Source organism: Littorina saxatilis, linkage group LG12 (assembly GCF_037325665.1).
Source record: "Littorina saxatilis isolate snail1 linkage group LG12, US_GU_Lsax_2.0, whole genome shotgun sequence".
NCBI lineage: Eukaryota > Metazoa > Mollusca > Gastropoda > Littorinimorpha > Littorinidae > Littorina > Littorina saxatilis.
Window position 1 is genome coordinate 40,076,930 of NC_090256.1, and position 16,453 is coordinate 40,093,382.

The 16,453-nt window shown below is 39.7% G+C and overlaps 1 protein-coding gene across 3 annotated transcripts in view; it reads right to left on the reverse strand.

Moving 5' to 3' along the window:
* Nucleotides 1-16,453, reverse strand: part of LOC138981933 (leucine-rich repeat flightless-interacting protein 2-like) — a 54,969-nt gene that overhangs the window by 12,669 nt on the left and 25,847 nt on the right. For 2 of the 3 annotated variants that reach the window (XR_011460741.1, XM_070355108.1), the window contains exons 2-6: nt 13,834-13,920; nt 11,599-11,649; nt 10,799-11,068; nt 10,114-10,206; nt 9,719-9,875 (exon numbers count right to left, since the gene is read on the reverse strand). Coding sequence is in view for 2 of the 3 variants with exons in the window: in XM_070355108.1 (XP_070211209.1) it covers nt 9,719-9,875; nt 10,114-10,206; nt 10,799-11,068; nt 11,599-11,649; nt 13,834-13,920 (658 nt within the window). In the remaining variant the exon portion in view is untranslated. Of the gene's footprint in view, nt 1-7,104; nt 9,876-10,113; nt 10,207-10,798; nt 11,069-11,598; nt 11,650-13,833; nt 13,921-16,453 lie in introns of those variants that run through there. The other variant, XM_070355107.1, reaches the window with a different exon arrangement.

Consider the following 16,453-nt stretch of genomic DNA (forward strand, 5'->3'; position numbering starts at 1 on the left):
CGGCGTGGGAGCATACTGGGAGAAGAAAAAAGCGTCGGGACAAGCAAAAACAAACAAAAATAATAAAATAAATACATAGAAAAGAAGAGAAATTAAAAAAAAATTATTAAAAAAAAAAAAGTTTTAACAAAAATAAAATAAATAAAGACATTTTGTGTGAAAGATAAGGAAAGAGACACAGTTGCATGGGTGGGACTGAAAACTGTCATGACTCCTTAACCTCAACCGAACCACACAAAAACAAAACAAACAAGAGAACACAAAAAAGAGAGCACAAAAAAGAGCCAGAAAAAAGGGCCACAAAAAAGAGGCCATAATTGAATCAGATTTCCGGCATATACCGGAAGAATCCCACCCATGCAGTTGAAAAAGAGACTGTGAGTGTGACACAGAGACACACTGAGACATGAGACATTAGATGAAAAGAAAATTAAGAAACACACAAGTTAGATAAAAAAAAAATAGCATAAGAGTAGCTAATGTTCATTATGCACAGACAAGTCATATCTTCATGGAAAGCACAAAACGAAATGCGGCAAATCATGCATCTGCTGGTGCACATTTATATCTATCACACAAAGTTCCTTAAACAATCAGAATGTAAGCTGCATAAGTAACTAGAAATACTACAAGAGGGGGAGACAGGGAAAACAAAGGCAGCGCATGCAAACGTGATGGTATTTGATTTATGTTTCACACGCAAAATGACATGCCTTTGATCTAATCCAACGAAAAGGGGTACACAACAAACATATAAAACTGGTTCAAGTCAAGATGCACAACATGATGTTATGCATCAGAAAGATGAAAAAAGCCACAAAAGCTCACTGTGTTTGAGAGTTCTGATGCTAACTACACAACAAAGGTAGGGTTGGGTTGGAAGGGAATTACTGAAGAAGGTGGTTGGAGAAAAATAAGCCAGTGGGTTCTTGAGGCAACTGTTCCATGATGCATCATTCAACAACCATGCAGAACATAACAGCCGTTTATAACCCATAAATCAAGCTGCAAAAGCCATGCAGTAAATAAAGCCACCAAAATAAAAACAAAATTCAAGTTTACATCTGCAGAAAAATTACATGGATTGTACTGCATTGCTTCCGGCAAAGATATCCCCAAGAGTTAAACTTTCTCTCTATGCAAAGCACATACAAAATGTAGGCAAAATAACATTAACAATCTGAAAAAAAAGCACAAAAAAGAGAGCTTTTGGAATGTGTATCTTGCAGACACAGTCTAAATACTCAATGGGGAAAAGAGGTCAAACTTTTTTGTTTCTGAAATTGTTTAATAAGCAGAAAAAAACTTGTTAGAAATACTAACACCACAGTCAGGCAGAGATATGTATAGTTATTCCAAAGAAAGCATAGAGGTGAGTATTAATATTTCAGAGAAAGCATTTGGTTAACTCACCATTCAACTCTCCTTCTTCAAAGATATAATGTCACACTCCCACAAGTACTAACTTTAACTCCAATTGTCTCAGATCCACAAATGAACAACGAAACAAACAGGTTTATCAACTCCAAGAGTTTTATTGTTACACTGGCAAACTACCCTAATTACAACACATACAAATATTTGTATAATATAAAAAGCAGCCAAAAAGAGAAATTAGGGTTGCATATAAAATCACAGCAAAAAGTGCTGTTTTTTTCCTCTCCATATAGATTGCAATTAAGAGCAAGCACCTGTAAAGAATAACCAATTACCTGTACAACTTTCTGTAAAATCACATGGTTTGCTAATAAGTGTTTGCTCATGATGAAAAAACTCTGTGACACTTTGTCATCATTTAACCTAGGAAGCTGTCATCGATACATTAGATTGGTATGAAATCAATTAAAGCAATTGACCAAACAACACAAAAATGAAACAAAATTCATTCAACGGATGTCATTTCCAAACCACACCACTTCTATAAAAACACATGCTGACTTGCAAACATTCTGGACAGTATTGCATTGAAACATTAAGACATATGGTCAAACCAAAATACTAACAAAATAAAAACAATTAAAAAGCAACTTCATGCACATAAAACCCAATTCTCTGGTCAAAACAGGTACACTTGTGAATTAGAAGATCAATTAATCAATCCTTTGAGTTACATGTATTTCTATTGCAGAACAAGAAAACACATGCAGCCCCCCCCCCCCCCCCCCCCCCCCCACCACCAAATAATTTTTTTTTTTTTTAAAGAAGAAATGATACAAAGGAATTCTCTTGAACCTCCTAAAAGCAACTTTGTAGATGTACATAAGCTCTCTTACAGTTTTGAAATTTTATTTTGATATTGAATTTATTACACTGATTTCATTTCAGAAAAAAAAAAGTTCTACAATGACTTTTTATCTCTGGGTACACATACATATAATTCTGCAAAGAGATCAGGCTTATATGTTCTGTGACATTTTCTACATCCCCTTCGGATTCCTCAGTAAACACAACATTGTAAACTCTCTTGCTTTAAATTATTAATCAATATCTTTCTTTAAAACTCATTTAAAAAAAACTGCCTATGTCCATACTGAGCACAAACTGTCTAAAATTGCTATATTTTGCATGTTTCTTTGAACCATTTGAAACAAACATTACTTCTTTTTATTCTGTTTGCACTATGTATATATTTATTTGCATCAACCTGAAGCTTACATTCAACAATGCTTGAATTTCCTCATATTGCTGATGTTAATTCACTCTCTTTGATAAATGCCTGCAGGCGTGAACTTTTTATATCTAAGTCATTTTATGATGAAATTTACACGTGGTTATGTTACACTGTGCCAGTTAACATCCTGTGTTGTTAAGTGTATGGCTGACAAAATAAGAGTTTTGGGTTTTCTTTGTACATGTAAATTTATTCACGTCATTGAATAAATATTTGCCATGTTCTTCCGTGTTGCGTTTGATTTAAAGTAACCACCAAGTCTGCGTCTCAATCAGTGTATTCTGGAACTATGTGTAACATTAAAAAAAGTCTGATCTTCAACTACTATCAAACTTTCAGCTATGCAGACCAATTCCACAGCACCACAATCAAATCTGTTGAGTCAACTCAGACACTGCTTACAGATAAAATCCATACAGCTTCTTTTGTATGTTGCAACAAGACTCTTCTACTTTACAAATTTGAGTTTAACAATGCAAAATTATATTGGTTAGCTGCAGTAATGTGATTATCTGTATAAAAGATCACTAATGTTATGAAATGCTTGAGTGTCTTACCAGCTACTAACTTATGTTGCAAATTTGTTTGGTTATAACTTATAGTCAACATACATATAACAACTTCTAGCATCATAATTCAAGCTTGTTTCTGACCCAAAATGCTCAAATTTTTGTGACTCTGGAGCAAAATCTGACAAGATGTCTACACAGTGCTCAAATAATTACTCAATCACCCATTACAATTAGTGTGAATATAGGTAAGAAAAGTATATCCACCAGTACATTTAGAATAATAAATGAAATTATGACTAAAGTCATTATGCAAGTCAGCCTGTTAACAAACAACAAATGTTAAACATTGTAATATTAGCAGGAAAAAAATCACTCACTTTACAATTCACACTCAAAATCCACAAAATGTCCATTATGACTCTTCAGGAAAAAAAACCACATGTTGACATAAAAAATCCTCATCATGCCACATTAACAAAACACCATGCAAGAACTGCAGAAAAAAAATGCAGTCTCTGTTTCATTACCTGTACAGAAACACTAAAAAGGTTGATCTTTCCCAAAACTTCCTAAAGGTGTAGCCACAAGCCAGGTAAGAGACACTTCATAATCGAAACGCCTTTATGATTGATTTGTATTGCTTTCTCACTTGGCTATAACTATACAGACATGAAAGAGTAGGCGAAAGACAAATTTAGAAACAAAAGAAGTAAAACTAAATTCAAATGGAACCGGAGAAGCATAGGGTGGGAGAGGGGGAATAGGGGAAGGGGAGGAGGAGATCAATCAATCAATATGAGGCTTATATCGCGCGTATTCCGTGGGTACAGTTCTAAGCGCAGGGTTTTATTTTTTTTATTTTATCTTTTATGCAATTTATATCGCGCACATATTCAAGGTGCAGGGATTTATTTATGCCGTGTGAGATGGAATTTTTTTACACAATACATCACGCATTCACATCGGCCAGCAGATCGCAGCCATTTCGGCGCATATCCTACTTTTCACGGCCTATTATTCGAAGTCACACGGGTATTTTGGTGGACATTTTTATCTATGCCTATACAATTTTGCCAGGAAAGACCCTTTTGTCAATCGTGGGATCTTTAACATGCACACCCCAATGTAGTGTACAACGAAGGGACCTCGGTTTTTCGTCTCATCCGAAAGACTTGCACTTGAACCCACCACCTAGGTTAGGAAAGGGGGGAGAAAATTGCTAACGCCCTGACCCAGGGTCGAACTCGCAACCTCTCGCTTCCGAGCGCAAGTGCGTTACCATTCGGCCATCAGATAGACAGTTACTAAATGCACTTGGAACTGAGAAGGTATGCAAAAGGAACAAGTTGTAAAAATGCATGAACCCCTCAAGAGTTACTTCTTTATTAAATTTAAAGGTCACATACTGGCCACTGCTTCAAAGCAGCGCGATAGTGACTGAACTCAACAATTCCATAGATATAGGTAAATATCACAGGCCAAGAAATGGATTAAGAGAAAGACTTTTGCAGGGGTTAAGGCTGGGAGTTGAGAACAGGAGGATAAATGCGCAGAACACTAAGAGGCTGGCAGAAAACTAGGGAAGAAAGGCAAACGTTGAATCACTTGAAGTGTCTTGATTAAATACAACTTTTATATTCCTCTAATGGTTAACCTATAGATAACACCTACCAGTAACAGTGTCCATTTCGCCACAGGAATAAGAAAGTTGTTTCGTATGTGTACTATAGTCTGAGCAATAGAGAAGAAATTCTTACACATTCAACATGTTCAAAAATAACCATAACAGGAATGTTGACAAGTATCATTGTTTATTGTGAGCCTTTACACTGAATTCAGCACCAGGGTGTAGACCAGATTTGCGTTTTTCAGTAAATATGCATTAAGTATAAAGAAAACAAGCTTTACTTCTCTTATAATTACAACAGTAAATTTATTATAAATTATGATTGAACTTCGGTTACAGTCTTGATGTAGCAATGTGTATATATTACAGCGGAGTATTAACAATCAAATTTGCTTAACAAAACAAAGGACATTTGTGTTCAAGTGGTTTAAATAAACCTCTTTTTCCATGATCACTTTCATAGCTCTGTTTGTAAAAGTGTCTATTAGCTGTGGCAACGTGACTGTCCAATCAAATCATCTTGTATCTAATAAAACCTAGCGGAACCCCTGGTTTTATTTGCATTAAATGTCACAGACTAAGAAAGTCACAGTTAGTCTAAGGCTTCACCCTATTACTGTTGGGTTTGTTTTTTCATAGGACCTGGGTGTAAAAGATCATTGAGTTTTATATTGTTCAAGCAATTTTTAAAACATCCAGATCATTTGCATAGACAAGCTTATTAATATTAATGAGATTCTTAAAAATATCCTTTTTCAAATATTCAACAAAGTTCTTTATGAGGAAATTATTCTTTATTAAACTCCAGCCATTTTAATTGTAAAAATATCAACACTATTAATTTATTTGATAAAACTTGATTTTAAAACTTCTGTCCAGACAGTGTCACTATTTTTTGTTTTGATTCTACCCAAAAAATGAAATCCTGCAAAGCTACAAATACATTCACAAACTGTGAAATTGTTTAAGTATAAGCGATACACAAAAAAGTCTGACGAAGACTTCTGACAAAGATATGGCAAGATCATAAGCTGGATAACAATGTACAAAAGAACAATCAAATTTAAAACATATCACTCAAGAGCACACCTGTAAGCTTATGTTGATGACTAATCCGATGCAGAGATTGCATGTATGCCGCACTATACAGTGGAATACCCCCTTAAGATCTCCACAAATCAGAATAAATCAGGTCTTGCAAGGGAGGGAGTCTTAAAATCGAGGTAAGATTACAAACGCTTTATACAGACACTAACTGACCAAGAATCCCAAACAAGTTGACTGCTAACGTTCGCAACTCAAGAACAAAAAGAACAAGAAAGATAGGTTTACGGAACGTTTACTTGTGAACAAAATTCTTGTTTCGTCTTGTCTATAATAAAGTGTTTCATAAACATACCTTTTTTACATTTAGTCAAGTTTTGACTAAATGTTTTAACGTAGAGGGGGAATCGAGACGAGGGTCGTGGTGTATGTGCGTGCGTGCGTGTGTGTGTGTGTGTCTGTGTGTGTGTGTAGAGCGATTCAGACTAAACTACTGGACCGATCTTTATGAAATTTGACATGAGAGTTTCTGGGTATGAAATCCCCAGACGTTTTTTTCATTTTTTTGATAAATGTCTTTGATGACGTCATATCCGGCTTTTCGTGAAAGTTGAGGCGGCACTGTCACGCCCTCATTTTTCAACCAAATTGGTTGAAATTTTGGTCAAGTAATCTTCGACGAAGCCCGGACTTCGGTATTGCATTTCAGCTTGGTGGCTTAAAAATTAATTAATGACTTTGGTCATTAAAAATCGGAAAATTGTAAAAAAAAATAAAAATTTATAAAACGATCCAAATTTACGTTCATCTTATTCTCCATCATTTTCTGATTCCAAAAACATATAAATATGTTATATTTGGATTAAAAACAAGCTCTGAAAATTAAATATATAAAAATTATTATCAAAATTAAATTGTCGAAATCAATTTAAAAACACTTTCATCTCATTCCTTGTCGGTTCCTGATTCCAAAAACATATAGATATGATATGTTTGGATTAAAAACACGCTCAGAAAGTTAAAAAGAATAGAGATAAAGAAAAGCGTGCTATCCTTCTTAGCGCAACTACTACCCCGCTCTTCTTGTCAATTTCACTGCCTTTGCCATGAGCGGTGGACTGACGATGCTACAAGTATACGGTCTTGCTGAAAAATGGCATTGCGTTCAGTTTCATTCTGTGAGTTCGACAGCTACTTGACTAAATGTTGTATTTTCGCCTTACGCGACTTGTTTCTTAATTCTGGAAAACTAGAGTTTTAGAGAGGGATGAAGTTAGAGAGAGGTTCCACTACATCTTGCAAACACATCACTTGAAAAATGTTCTTGAGCCTTTTGTACTTGAACAGGGATGAACTTAGAGAGAGGTTCCATTGCATCTGGCAAACATCACTTAAAAATGTTCTTGAACCTTTTGAACTTGGACTTCTTGTGGGCATGCTTGTCCTTGGCCGAGGGACTGGCTGGACTGGCATCCTGTGAAGCCTGCAGCTTATCCAGCTTGGCTTCAAGGTCTAGTGACTCCCTGGACCCGACCACGCCCGGTGAGCCCCCTTCAGCCCCTGTAACCCCTCCGGCGCCAGAATCCCTGCTCTGCACACTGACTGTATCCTCCTGGACCCCCTCGCTCTCTTTGCCTTCTTGCAGCCCGGAGTCTCTGCTTCCAAAACTGGCGCCGTCCCCCTTGTTGGCCTCCAATTCCTTGTTGCTCATGCTCTCCTGCAGACCCGAATCTTTGCTGCCAAAGCTGACAGCGTCCCCTTCAAGGTCGTTTTTTTCTCCTTGACCTTTGTCCTTGCTCGCTTTGGGGCTGCCGTCTGTCAGAGCTTCGTCAATGTCGTCAAAATCATACCCATCATCGCCCAGGAGGGCTTCCGAGCCGTCAGACGTTCCACCCTCGCTGAGATCGCGGTTCTGTGGTTTTCTGTTGTCCAGCAAGGGTGACAGGGTGTCTGGTAAATCGTCTGAATTCTTTGCTGCACTTGTGTCTTTTTCTGTTTTGGATTCGGAATCCTCTGCATCATCAGCTATTTCTCCAACATTGGCTTCACCCGCTTTATCTGTAAAACCACCCTGTGTGGTTTCTGGTTGGGTTTCCTCAGGGGAAGATTCTTCAATCTCTGCTTCATTTTCCTTTTTGTCCTGGGCTTTTCCAGCTATGGTAGCTTCTTCAGTTCCCTCACCTGCCTTCTTTTCGTCCAAATCAGTCATCGACGCAGAAGCACTCGGAATATCGGATGTATCCATTGTTTCTTTGAGGTCACTCCCTGAAGACGGCTCTCCAGTGTCTTGCTCACCACTCTCATTCTCACCTCTCAGACTCTCTTCCTTTTCACATTCATCCGTGTCTACGACCATTGCACCCTCTCCCTTATTGCTAACATCATCAGATTCTTCATCACCTTTCTCAAAAGGCTTACTACTTGCAGAGTCAGAGGCCCCACCACCCAAGCTTGCGTTTGTGTCATCTTGTGAGCTTTGTTCATGTTGTGTGTCTGCAACCTTTTCTTCTACGCAAACATCAACATCGCTTCCACCCTTTTCTTCTGCGCTAACAGCAGCAACGCTTCCATCTACATTTTCATCAAGGTCATTCCCACCGCCCTCCTCAGCCCTGTCAGCGAGAGATGCCTCGGTCGTGTCATCATCCCCACCCTCAGTTTCTTTTTCTACACCTGTTCCTCTACCCTCAATGTCCTTTTCTGTAGCTTCCGTTTTGTTCTCCTTCGCCTCATCAGGCTGGTCTGTCTCAACAGTTTCACCGCTATTAATGTTTTCTACTCCACCGCCATCATTTTTTTCTTCGTTACCTACATCCTTTTCTCCTTCTGCATCCTTTCCCAGATTCCCCGACTTCTCTTCAGCTACCTCCACCTCATCTTTATCCTCCACCTCACCCCCTTTTTCACTACCTCCCCCTTCACCTCCGCCACTAGCCTCATCATCACCACCCTCGTCCACCTGTGACTGTAACACCCCTTCCTCAGCTACAGTGTCGGTGCAAGATTCCCCTGACTTGTCTTCAGCTCCCCCCACCACGTCTTTATCATCCATCTCACCCCGTTCTTCCCTTCCTTCCCCTACAACACTAGCCTTGTCATTGTCACCTTTGTCCACCTGTGACTCTGTCACCCCCTCCCCAGCTACAGCATCAGTGGAAGACTCCCCTGTGCTCACGCCCTCCACCACCTCAAACCGAGCGCCAGGGTCAAGAGGAGAAGGGAGGGGGGTGCTAACTGCATCATAAAATTCATCACCTCCATCTTCGTCTTCTGCGTCTGATTCTGGAGTGTCTACTCCCTGGCTGTGGCTACACCCTGTAATGATGACAGACGGGAGGTCAGACCCCTCACCTTGCAAATTTGCATCAGATTTTCCTGAGTTTTCGCGGTCTGTCCCTTCCTGTGTGTCATCGGTACAGCAACTGTTATCCTCATCATGCGACGTTGAAAGCATGCCAACTAAGACGCTCTCGTCTCCCGCGCCATCACTCCCCTGCACTTTCTCAGTTAACTCAGAACTGCTATCTTCATTTTTGACACCCGACGAGGCGTTCGGGGAATTTAGAGAACTATTTGCACCAGGGGAATGAGAGCCGGCATCAGAGACAGCACTGACCGTGTCAGTATCACCACCACCACCACCGTCCTTGCTAGCCAGGCAAGCGGAAGAGCCCACCAGGTCCACAGAGGAGCCCTCGAGCAGACTGACACCGTCCACGGAAGAGCCGTCTAAATCGTCGCTTCCAGCTCTGGGCTCTTCTGGTGCGGCCTGGCTGGCGGAAGGGAGGGTGGTGGTGGTGGTGGTGGGAAGGGGGTGAGTGGAGTGAGATGCAGAAGGAGGAGAAGAGGCAAGGCTGTGCGTACCTAGCGAGCCTTCCCGCCCTTTGTTCAGCAGGTCCAGGGATTCTGACGACAGCAGCAAGCCGCCTGTGCCGATGGGACCGTTGGACGACGGCGCTTCTTTGCTCCGCTCCAACGCCAGCTCGCCGTTCTCTGCTGCCACTATCACCAAGCCACTTTCCTGAACAGCAGAACAACCCTCTCTCACATTAACATTTGAACTTAATTGCACATACTGTACCATACCTTACTAATTGCCCGACACGATGTGGGTCATCAGATTGCACCCCAAGAATTAATATTTTATTAATATTCAAAAATTAATAATTGCACACACCAATCATTTACAGAACAGTCAGATATCGTGCACTTTTGGCATATCTGGTCAAAAGCAACAAAGGATATAATGTTGAACATACCGCTATCAATCTGTCTTTGTAGTCGTTCTGTTCCCTGAGTCCTTTCAGTTCCAATTTGACGGCCTGCAGCTCTCTCTTTGTCAGCTCCAGATCCTGCAAAACACAAATCATCAATGAATCAATAAAACCCAGACGAGGGGCCTGAAAAAAGGGGGCTCCAGTATATCCTTACTTTTGAGAGGGAACAAATCTCACCTGCAGCCCAAACTGGTAGGACTGTCCAGTCCATGATTTGCTTTCTACTAATTCTAGCATTTTCAGACAAGTGAAACATTACCAAATTCTAGAAATGACTGGTTACACAAACACAGAGGAACCCAACCTGTACTTGTCCTTGAACTCGAGCTGCAGCTCGGTGAAGCTCATACTCTTACCGGTGAAAGATTACCAGAAATGAATGAACAAACCCTGTGCTTGTCCTTGTACTCAAGGTGAAGCTCAGACTTCAACCGGTGAAAGATTACAGAAATTATTAGTTAACGCAAACACAATGGGATGAACGTACCCAGTACTTGTCCTCATACTCGCGCTGCAGCTCTGTGGGGCTCAGACTCTAACCGGTGAAATATTACCGTAAATAATTAGTTAACACAAACAAAAGACAGGGGAACCCACCCTGTTCTACATCGAAGCTCAGACCGGTGCAATATCACCAAAAATGATTGGCAAAGAAAGGCGTACAAACCCTATGCTTGTCCTTATACTCCCGCTGCAGCTCAGTGAATCCCTCGGCCTGCTCCTCCAGCTGGTCCTTGAGGAGCTCCAGGTTGTAGACAAGCGACTGCTTCTCGTTGTCCAGCTGGGCGCTGGTCATCATGGCCTGCTTGTACCGGTCCTCCAGCCCCCGCAGCTCCTTCTTCACGTCTCGCTCCTTGCTCGAAATGCTGTCCCCCCCGCCCTCGCTCGAGTCGTCGCTCCCCCGCCGTGACGACCCCGTGGAGGCCGCCGGCCGAATCTGTGCAGGCAAAATGCATAGCCTGATGAGAATCATGAGGAATACAACTCTTTCTTGATGAGAATCATGAGGAATACAACTCTTTCTTGATGAGAATCATGAGGAATACAACTTGAAAGCTCATCTGTAAGTATGAAATAAAAGAAGAATGTGTTAAAATGTGGTGAGGATCAACCCAATCTGAGCAATAAGCCCCCCCTCCCCCCCCCCCCCCCCCCCCCCCCCCTTAAAAGTTCCTAGTTTTGTGTTGCCCGACCGACCCACTTTTTTCTTCCAGACCCTAGAACATTTCTTTGACCCTTCCTAAAATGGTTTTTGTTAAAAAGAACAAAAATTGATGTTGCAGTCCATATTATTGATGCCTCACCGCCCTCAGTAAGAGTCAGAAGAATTCACAAGCATGTCTTAGATTGAAGACCATCTAAAGACCTACCCAGCCAACCACCCATATCCCTCAAAGTTTGTAACATATGGGTACAAGTCAAGGGAACATCTGAAGCCTGCAAGCAACAGCTGACAGTCAAACTCACCCTTGACGGCCCATCTGAAGTTGTGTTGCCATGCTTTTCCTTTTCCTCAACCTGAAAAAGTTAAATCAAACATGAAGATGTTCTCACCATATGTACCTTTCTGACAGAAGGCTACGTCAGCCCCTGTATAAATCCTGGGGCTAATCTATAGAAGTAACATTCCACAGAAGTTCAATTCCAAGAATTAAACTGTGTTTTAGTAGTACTGTACGTAGTACTACACAAAACAAGAATCAATCACACAAAAAATGATGAAGGAAAGTTATGATGGCATTCTTTTCGATCATCATTCGTCACTGCCGTCTTTGAATCAGTATACACTGTACAAGGTAAAGCATCAAACTAAAATTTCAAATCAGTTAGTCTTACCTATAAAACTGACAAGTTAAACTCCAAGAAGAACAACTACAAAGTGTAATGCACAAAAGAATGAATTAAAAATAAAGCATGGAGATAGTCATAATGACATGGTTTTCAGACAAACATTTCCTCATGGGCTACATTGGAATCACACCTTTAACCCTGCTGTAAAATGACAAGAGGGTAACAAAAGAGCAGGAAAAGGTAAAAGAAATGGCACGAATGAAGTAATTGAGAGTACCAGTTGAGATACTGCTATCATGGTGAATGGTAAAGTGCCATTGTGACACTCTCATTATAACATTTACAGCCTGAAGGTGGTTTCCTATTCCTAACATCTTCAGTCACAGCTCCAATATCAGTGGCTGAAAGGAGTCAACTACTAAATTAGTAAGGGATGAAAGCCCTGTATTTCCTTGAGGAAATTCCGAGGGGGAAAAATCCAATATAGAGTTTCAAACAGCATGGGCACCTCTTTTTAAGGCAAAGTCCTTACTGTGAATAAATGATTCAGCTCACAGTCACATGCACAATCTCAGATGTGGTCAAGCAATCACACTCAATAATCCCACCCCTCCACTTTGACACAATTACCAGATGTGGTCAGGCAATCACACTCAATAATCCCATCCTTCCGCTTTGACACAATTACCAGATGTGGTCAGGCAATCACACTCAATAATCCCATCCTTCCACTTTGACACAATTACCAACAAGAAGGGCAAAGCCCATACGACTCACATGCTTGACCTTTACATGACCTTGACCTTCAGCTAAACCTAGCAATGACATCATACACTAAGAACTGCTTTACACATTTTTCCACCAAAATACATGTGACCTTGACCAGGTCATCCAAGGTCATGCAACACAAAGCTGTTCATTCAAGACATAGGAAGTACAATGGTGCTTATTGGCTCTTTCTACCATGAGATATGGTCACTTTTAGTGGTTCACTACCTTATTTTGGTCACATTTCATAAGGGTCAAAGTGACCTTGACCTTGATCATATGTGACCAAATGTGTCTCATGATGAAAGCATAACATGTGCCCCACATAATTTTTAAGTTTGAAACAGTTATCTTCCATAGTTCAGGGTCAAGGTCACTTCAAAATATGTATACAATCCAACTTTGAAGAGCTCCTGTGACCTTGACCTTGAAGCAAGGTAAACCAAACTGGTATCAAACGATGGGGCTTACTTTGCCCTATATATCATATATAGGTGAGGTATTAAATCTCAAAAACTTCAGAGAAAATGGGAAAAATAGCTGTTTTTTAGACAACATTTATGGCCCTGCGACCTTGACCTTGAAGCAAGGTCAAGATGCTATGTATGTTTTTTGGGGCCTTGTCATCATACACCATCTTGCCAAATTTGGTACTGATAGACTGAATAGTGTCCAAGAAATATCCAACGTTAAAGTTTTCCGGACGGACGCCGGGACGGACGCCGGGACGGACGGACGGACGACTCGGGTGAGTACATAGACTCACTTTTGCTTCGCATGTGAGTCAAAAATCAACAGCCTGGGTGATTTCTGTGCAGGTTTGGGATTTCTTGATCAATACATTTTTTTTTTTTATCAATCTGCAAAATGGATTCATAAAAGAATCCCACTCTGCACAGGAACCGGTCAGACAGAATGTTGATTTTCAGTATGTGTCCATATAGAGCGGTGGTCTTATTTCTTGTAAAAGATTGGACATATATTTAAGACAGTGACTGTGCCTTTAAGTTCAACGCCAAATTAAACATATATTCTCATTGAGTGCCCGGGCCGGTCATGCAATATCATCAGCAACTGTAATATTAACAGCAGGAGCAGGTATGAACCTTTGCAATGATCGTAAAACGCTTTTGTTCTACTCACTTCTTTTTGTTGCCGCTCAATTTCTTTCATACGAATCTCTCTGGCCTCATTTCTGGCTGCTCGTTTGGCTGCCAGGCGGTTTTCAGCCTGAAAAAAGAAAATTACAATTCAATCAAAACATCAGTTTATTAGATTACAAATAACACAAACTTAACTAAACATTAATTAATTTTACTAAGGCCAACAAAAAAATTAGTATGTTTACGGTATCCCGACCGACCCTATATTTTCGCGCGACCCTAGACTTTTTTTTGGCATTTGGGGAAAACATAAAAAATTTTTTTTTTTTAAAAATTAAAAAAATTAAAAAAGAAAGTCTTTGTTTTTTGGCAAAATAACTTAAAACTATGGGTTTTTTGGAGAAAAATTTTTTTTTTGAAATCCCGACCTACAGACCCTATTTTTTTTGCCTATGTTACCGTAAACAGACTTTTTTTGTTTGTTTGCCTAAACACAGTACACGATCATATTCTAAGTCTAACGCTATAGCAACAGAACAAAATATAAATCATCTCAAAATGGAGAAGACCGGCCCTGAAATGTTACTTAAAGAAAATTCAACTGCACTGCATTTTCAATGTATTTTTAAAGTATTCATGATCTTCATCCATTTTGATGATTATTAAAAAAAAAAAAAAAATTTAAAAAGTGAAAAAAAATTATATGATTGTTATATGTCCATGCTTTTTACATTTAGTCAAGTTTTGACTAAATGTTTTAACATAGAGGGGGGAATCGAGACGAGGGTCGTGGTGTATGTGTGTGTGTCTGTCTGTCTGTGTGTGTGTGTAGAGCGATTCAGACTAAACTACTGGGCCGATCTTTATGAAATTTGACATGAGAGTTTCTGGGAATGATATCCCCGGACGTTTTTTTCATTTTTTCGATAAATACCTTTGATGACGTCATATCCGGCTTTTTGTAAAAGTTGAGGCGGCACTGTCACACCCTCATTTTTCAATCAAATTGATTGAAATTTTGGCAAAGCAATCTTCGACGAAGCCCGGGGTTTGGTATTGCATTTCAGCTTGGTGGCTTAAAAACTAATGAGTGAATTTGGTCATTAAAAATCGGAAACTTGTAAATTAAAATTATTTTTTTATTAAACGATCCAAAAACAATTTCATCTTATTCTTCGTCATTTTCTGATTCCAAAAACATACACATATGTTATGTTTGGATTAAAAACAAGCTCTGAAAATTAAAAAAATTAAAAATTATGATCAAAATTAAATTTCCGAAATCATTTTAAAAACTATTTCATCTTATTCCTTGTCAGTTCCTGATTCCAAAAACATATAGATATGATGTTTGGATTAAAAACACGCTCAGAAAGTTAAAACGAAGAGAGGTACAGTAAAGCGTGCTATGAAGCACAGCGCAATCGCTACCGCGCCAAACAGGCTCGTCACTTTCATTGCCTTTTGCACTAGCGGCGGACTACGTTCAGTTTCATTCTGTGAGTTCCACAGCTTGACTAAATGTAGTAATTTCGCCTTACGCGACTTGTTTGTTTTGTTTTACAAGATACATAACAAAGTCGGATCCTGTCAATGTCATCTTTTTGTTATTTCAGTCTTTTTATTATCACTCAGTCAATCAGGGAATCACGTCATTCACAAAGCGTGGAAAGCTATACAGTCCAGATTTGGGTACAGACAGAAATAGTGCAACAAAATTAAAAGATTATACAAATGAACAGGCCCTGGTTGATTTTGCTTTCTTTCTTTCTTTCTTTATTTGGTGTTTAACGTCGTTTTCAACCATTCAAGGTTATATCGCGACGGGGAAAGGGGGGAGATGGGATAGGGGAAAGGGGGGAGATGGGATAGAGCCACTTGTTAATTGTTTCTTGTTCACAAAAGCACTAATCAAAAAATTGCTCCAGGGGCTTGCAACGTAGTACAATATATGACCTTACTGGGAGAATGCAAGTTTCCAGTACAAAGGACTTAACATTTCTTACATACTGCTTGACTAAAATCTTTACAAACATTGACTATATTCTATACAAGAAACACTTAACAAGGGTAAAAGGAGAAACAGAACCATTAGTCGCCTCTTACGACATGCTGGGTAGCATCGGGTAAATTCTTTCTCGTCCCAACCAATATGGGACTCCCCCTAACCCGCGGGGGGTTTGATTTTGCTTGCAAAACCCGCTCCACAAGTCTATATTCTGGAAAAAATGACTTTTAAATGTGTGCTTCAAGTAGAAGAGGACCAGCTAGGTGACTGTAATAGATGTCAGTCGTAATTGAGTAATCAAGTAATAAAACAATTTCATATTGCTACTTATGACCTCATTTTGGGCTGGCTCGATCTATGCAGATGGCAAACATGTTATGAGTGTATATAATTCATCTAACCCAGAAACCCATAGGATTTGGGTCAATGCATTTCATAACCACGGAACGCATTAGACATGTAATGATTTATGACAATATGATTAATCGGTACAGCTGTTTCCGTCTCACTTCTCTCCACTTAATTAATTCCCTATCTAGAAGTCTAGTTCAAAGATCCTCTCAGGCTAAAATTAAAAGCAGAACTATACTTATGACAGTGCAACTAGTGAGTATAAACTAGGAAATCATTTAGGTTGGCTGAACAGTATAAA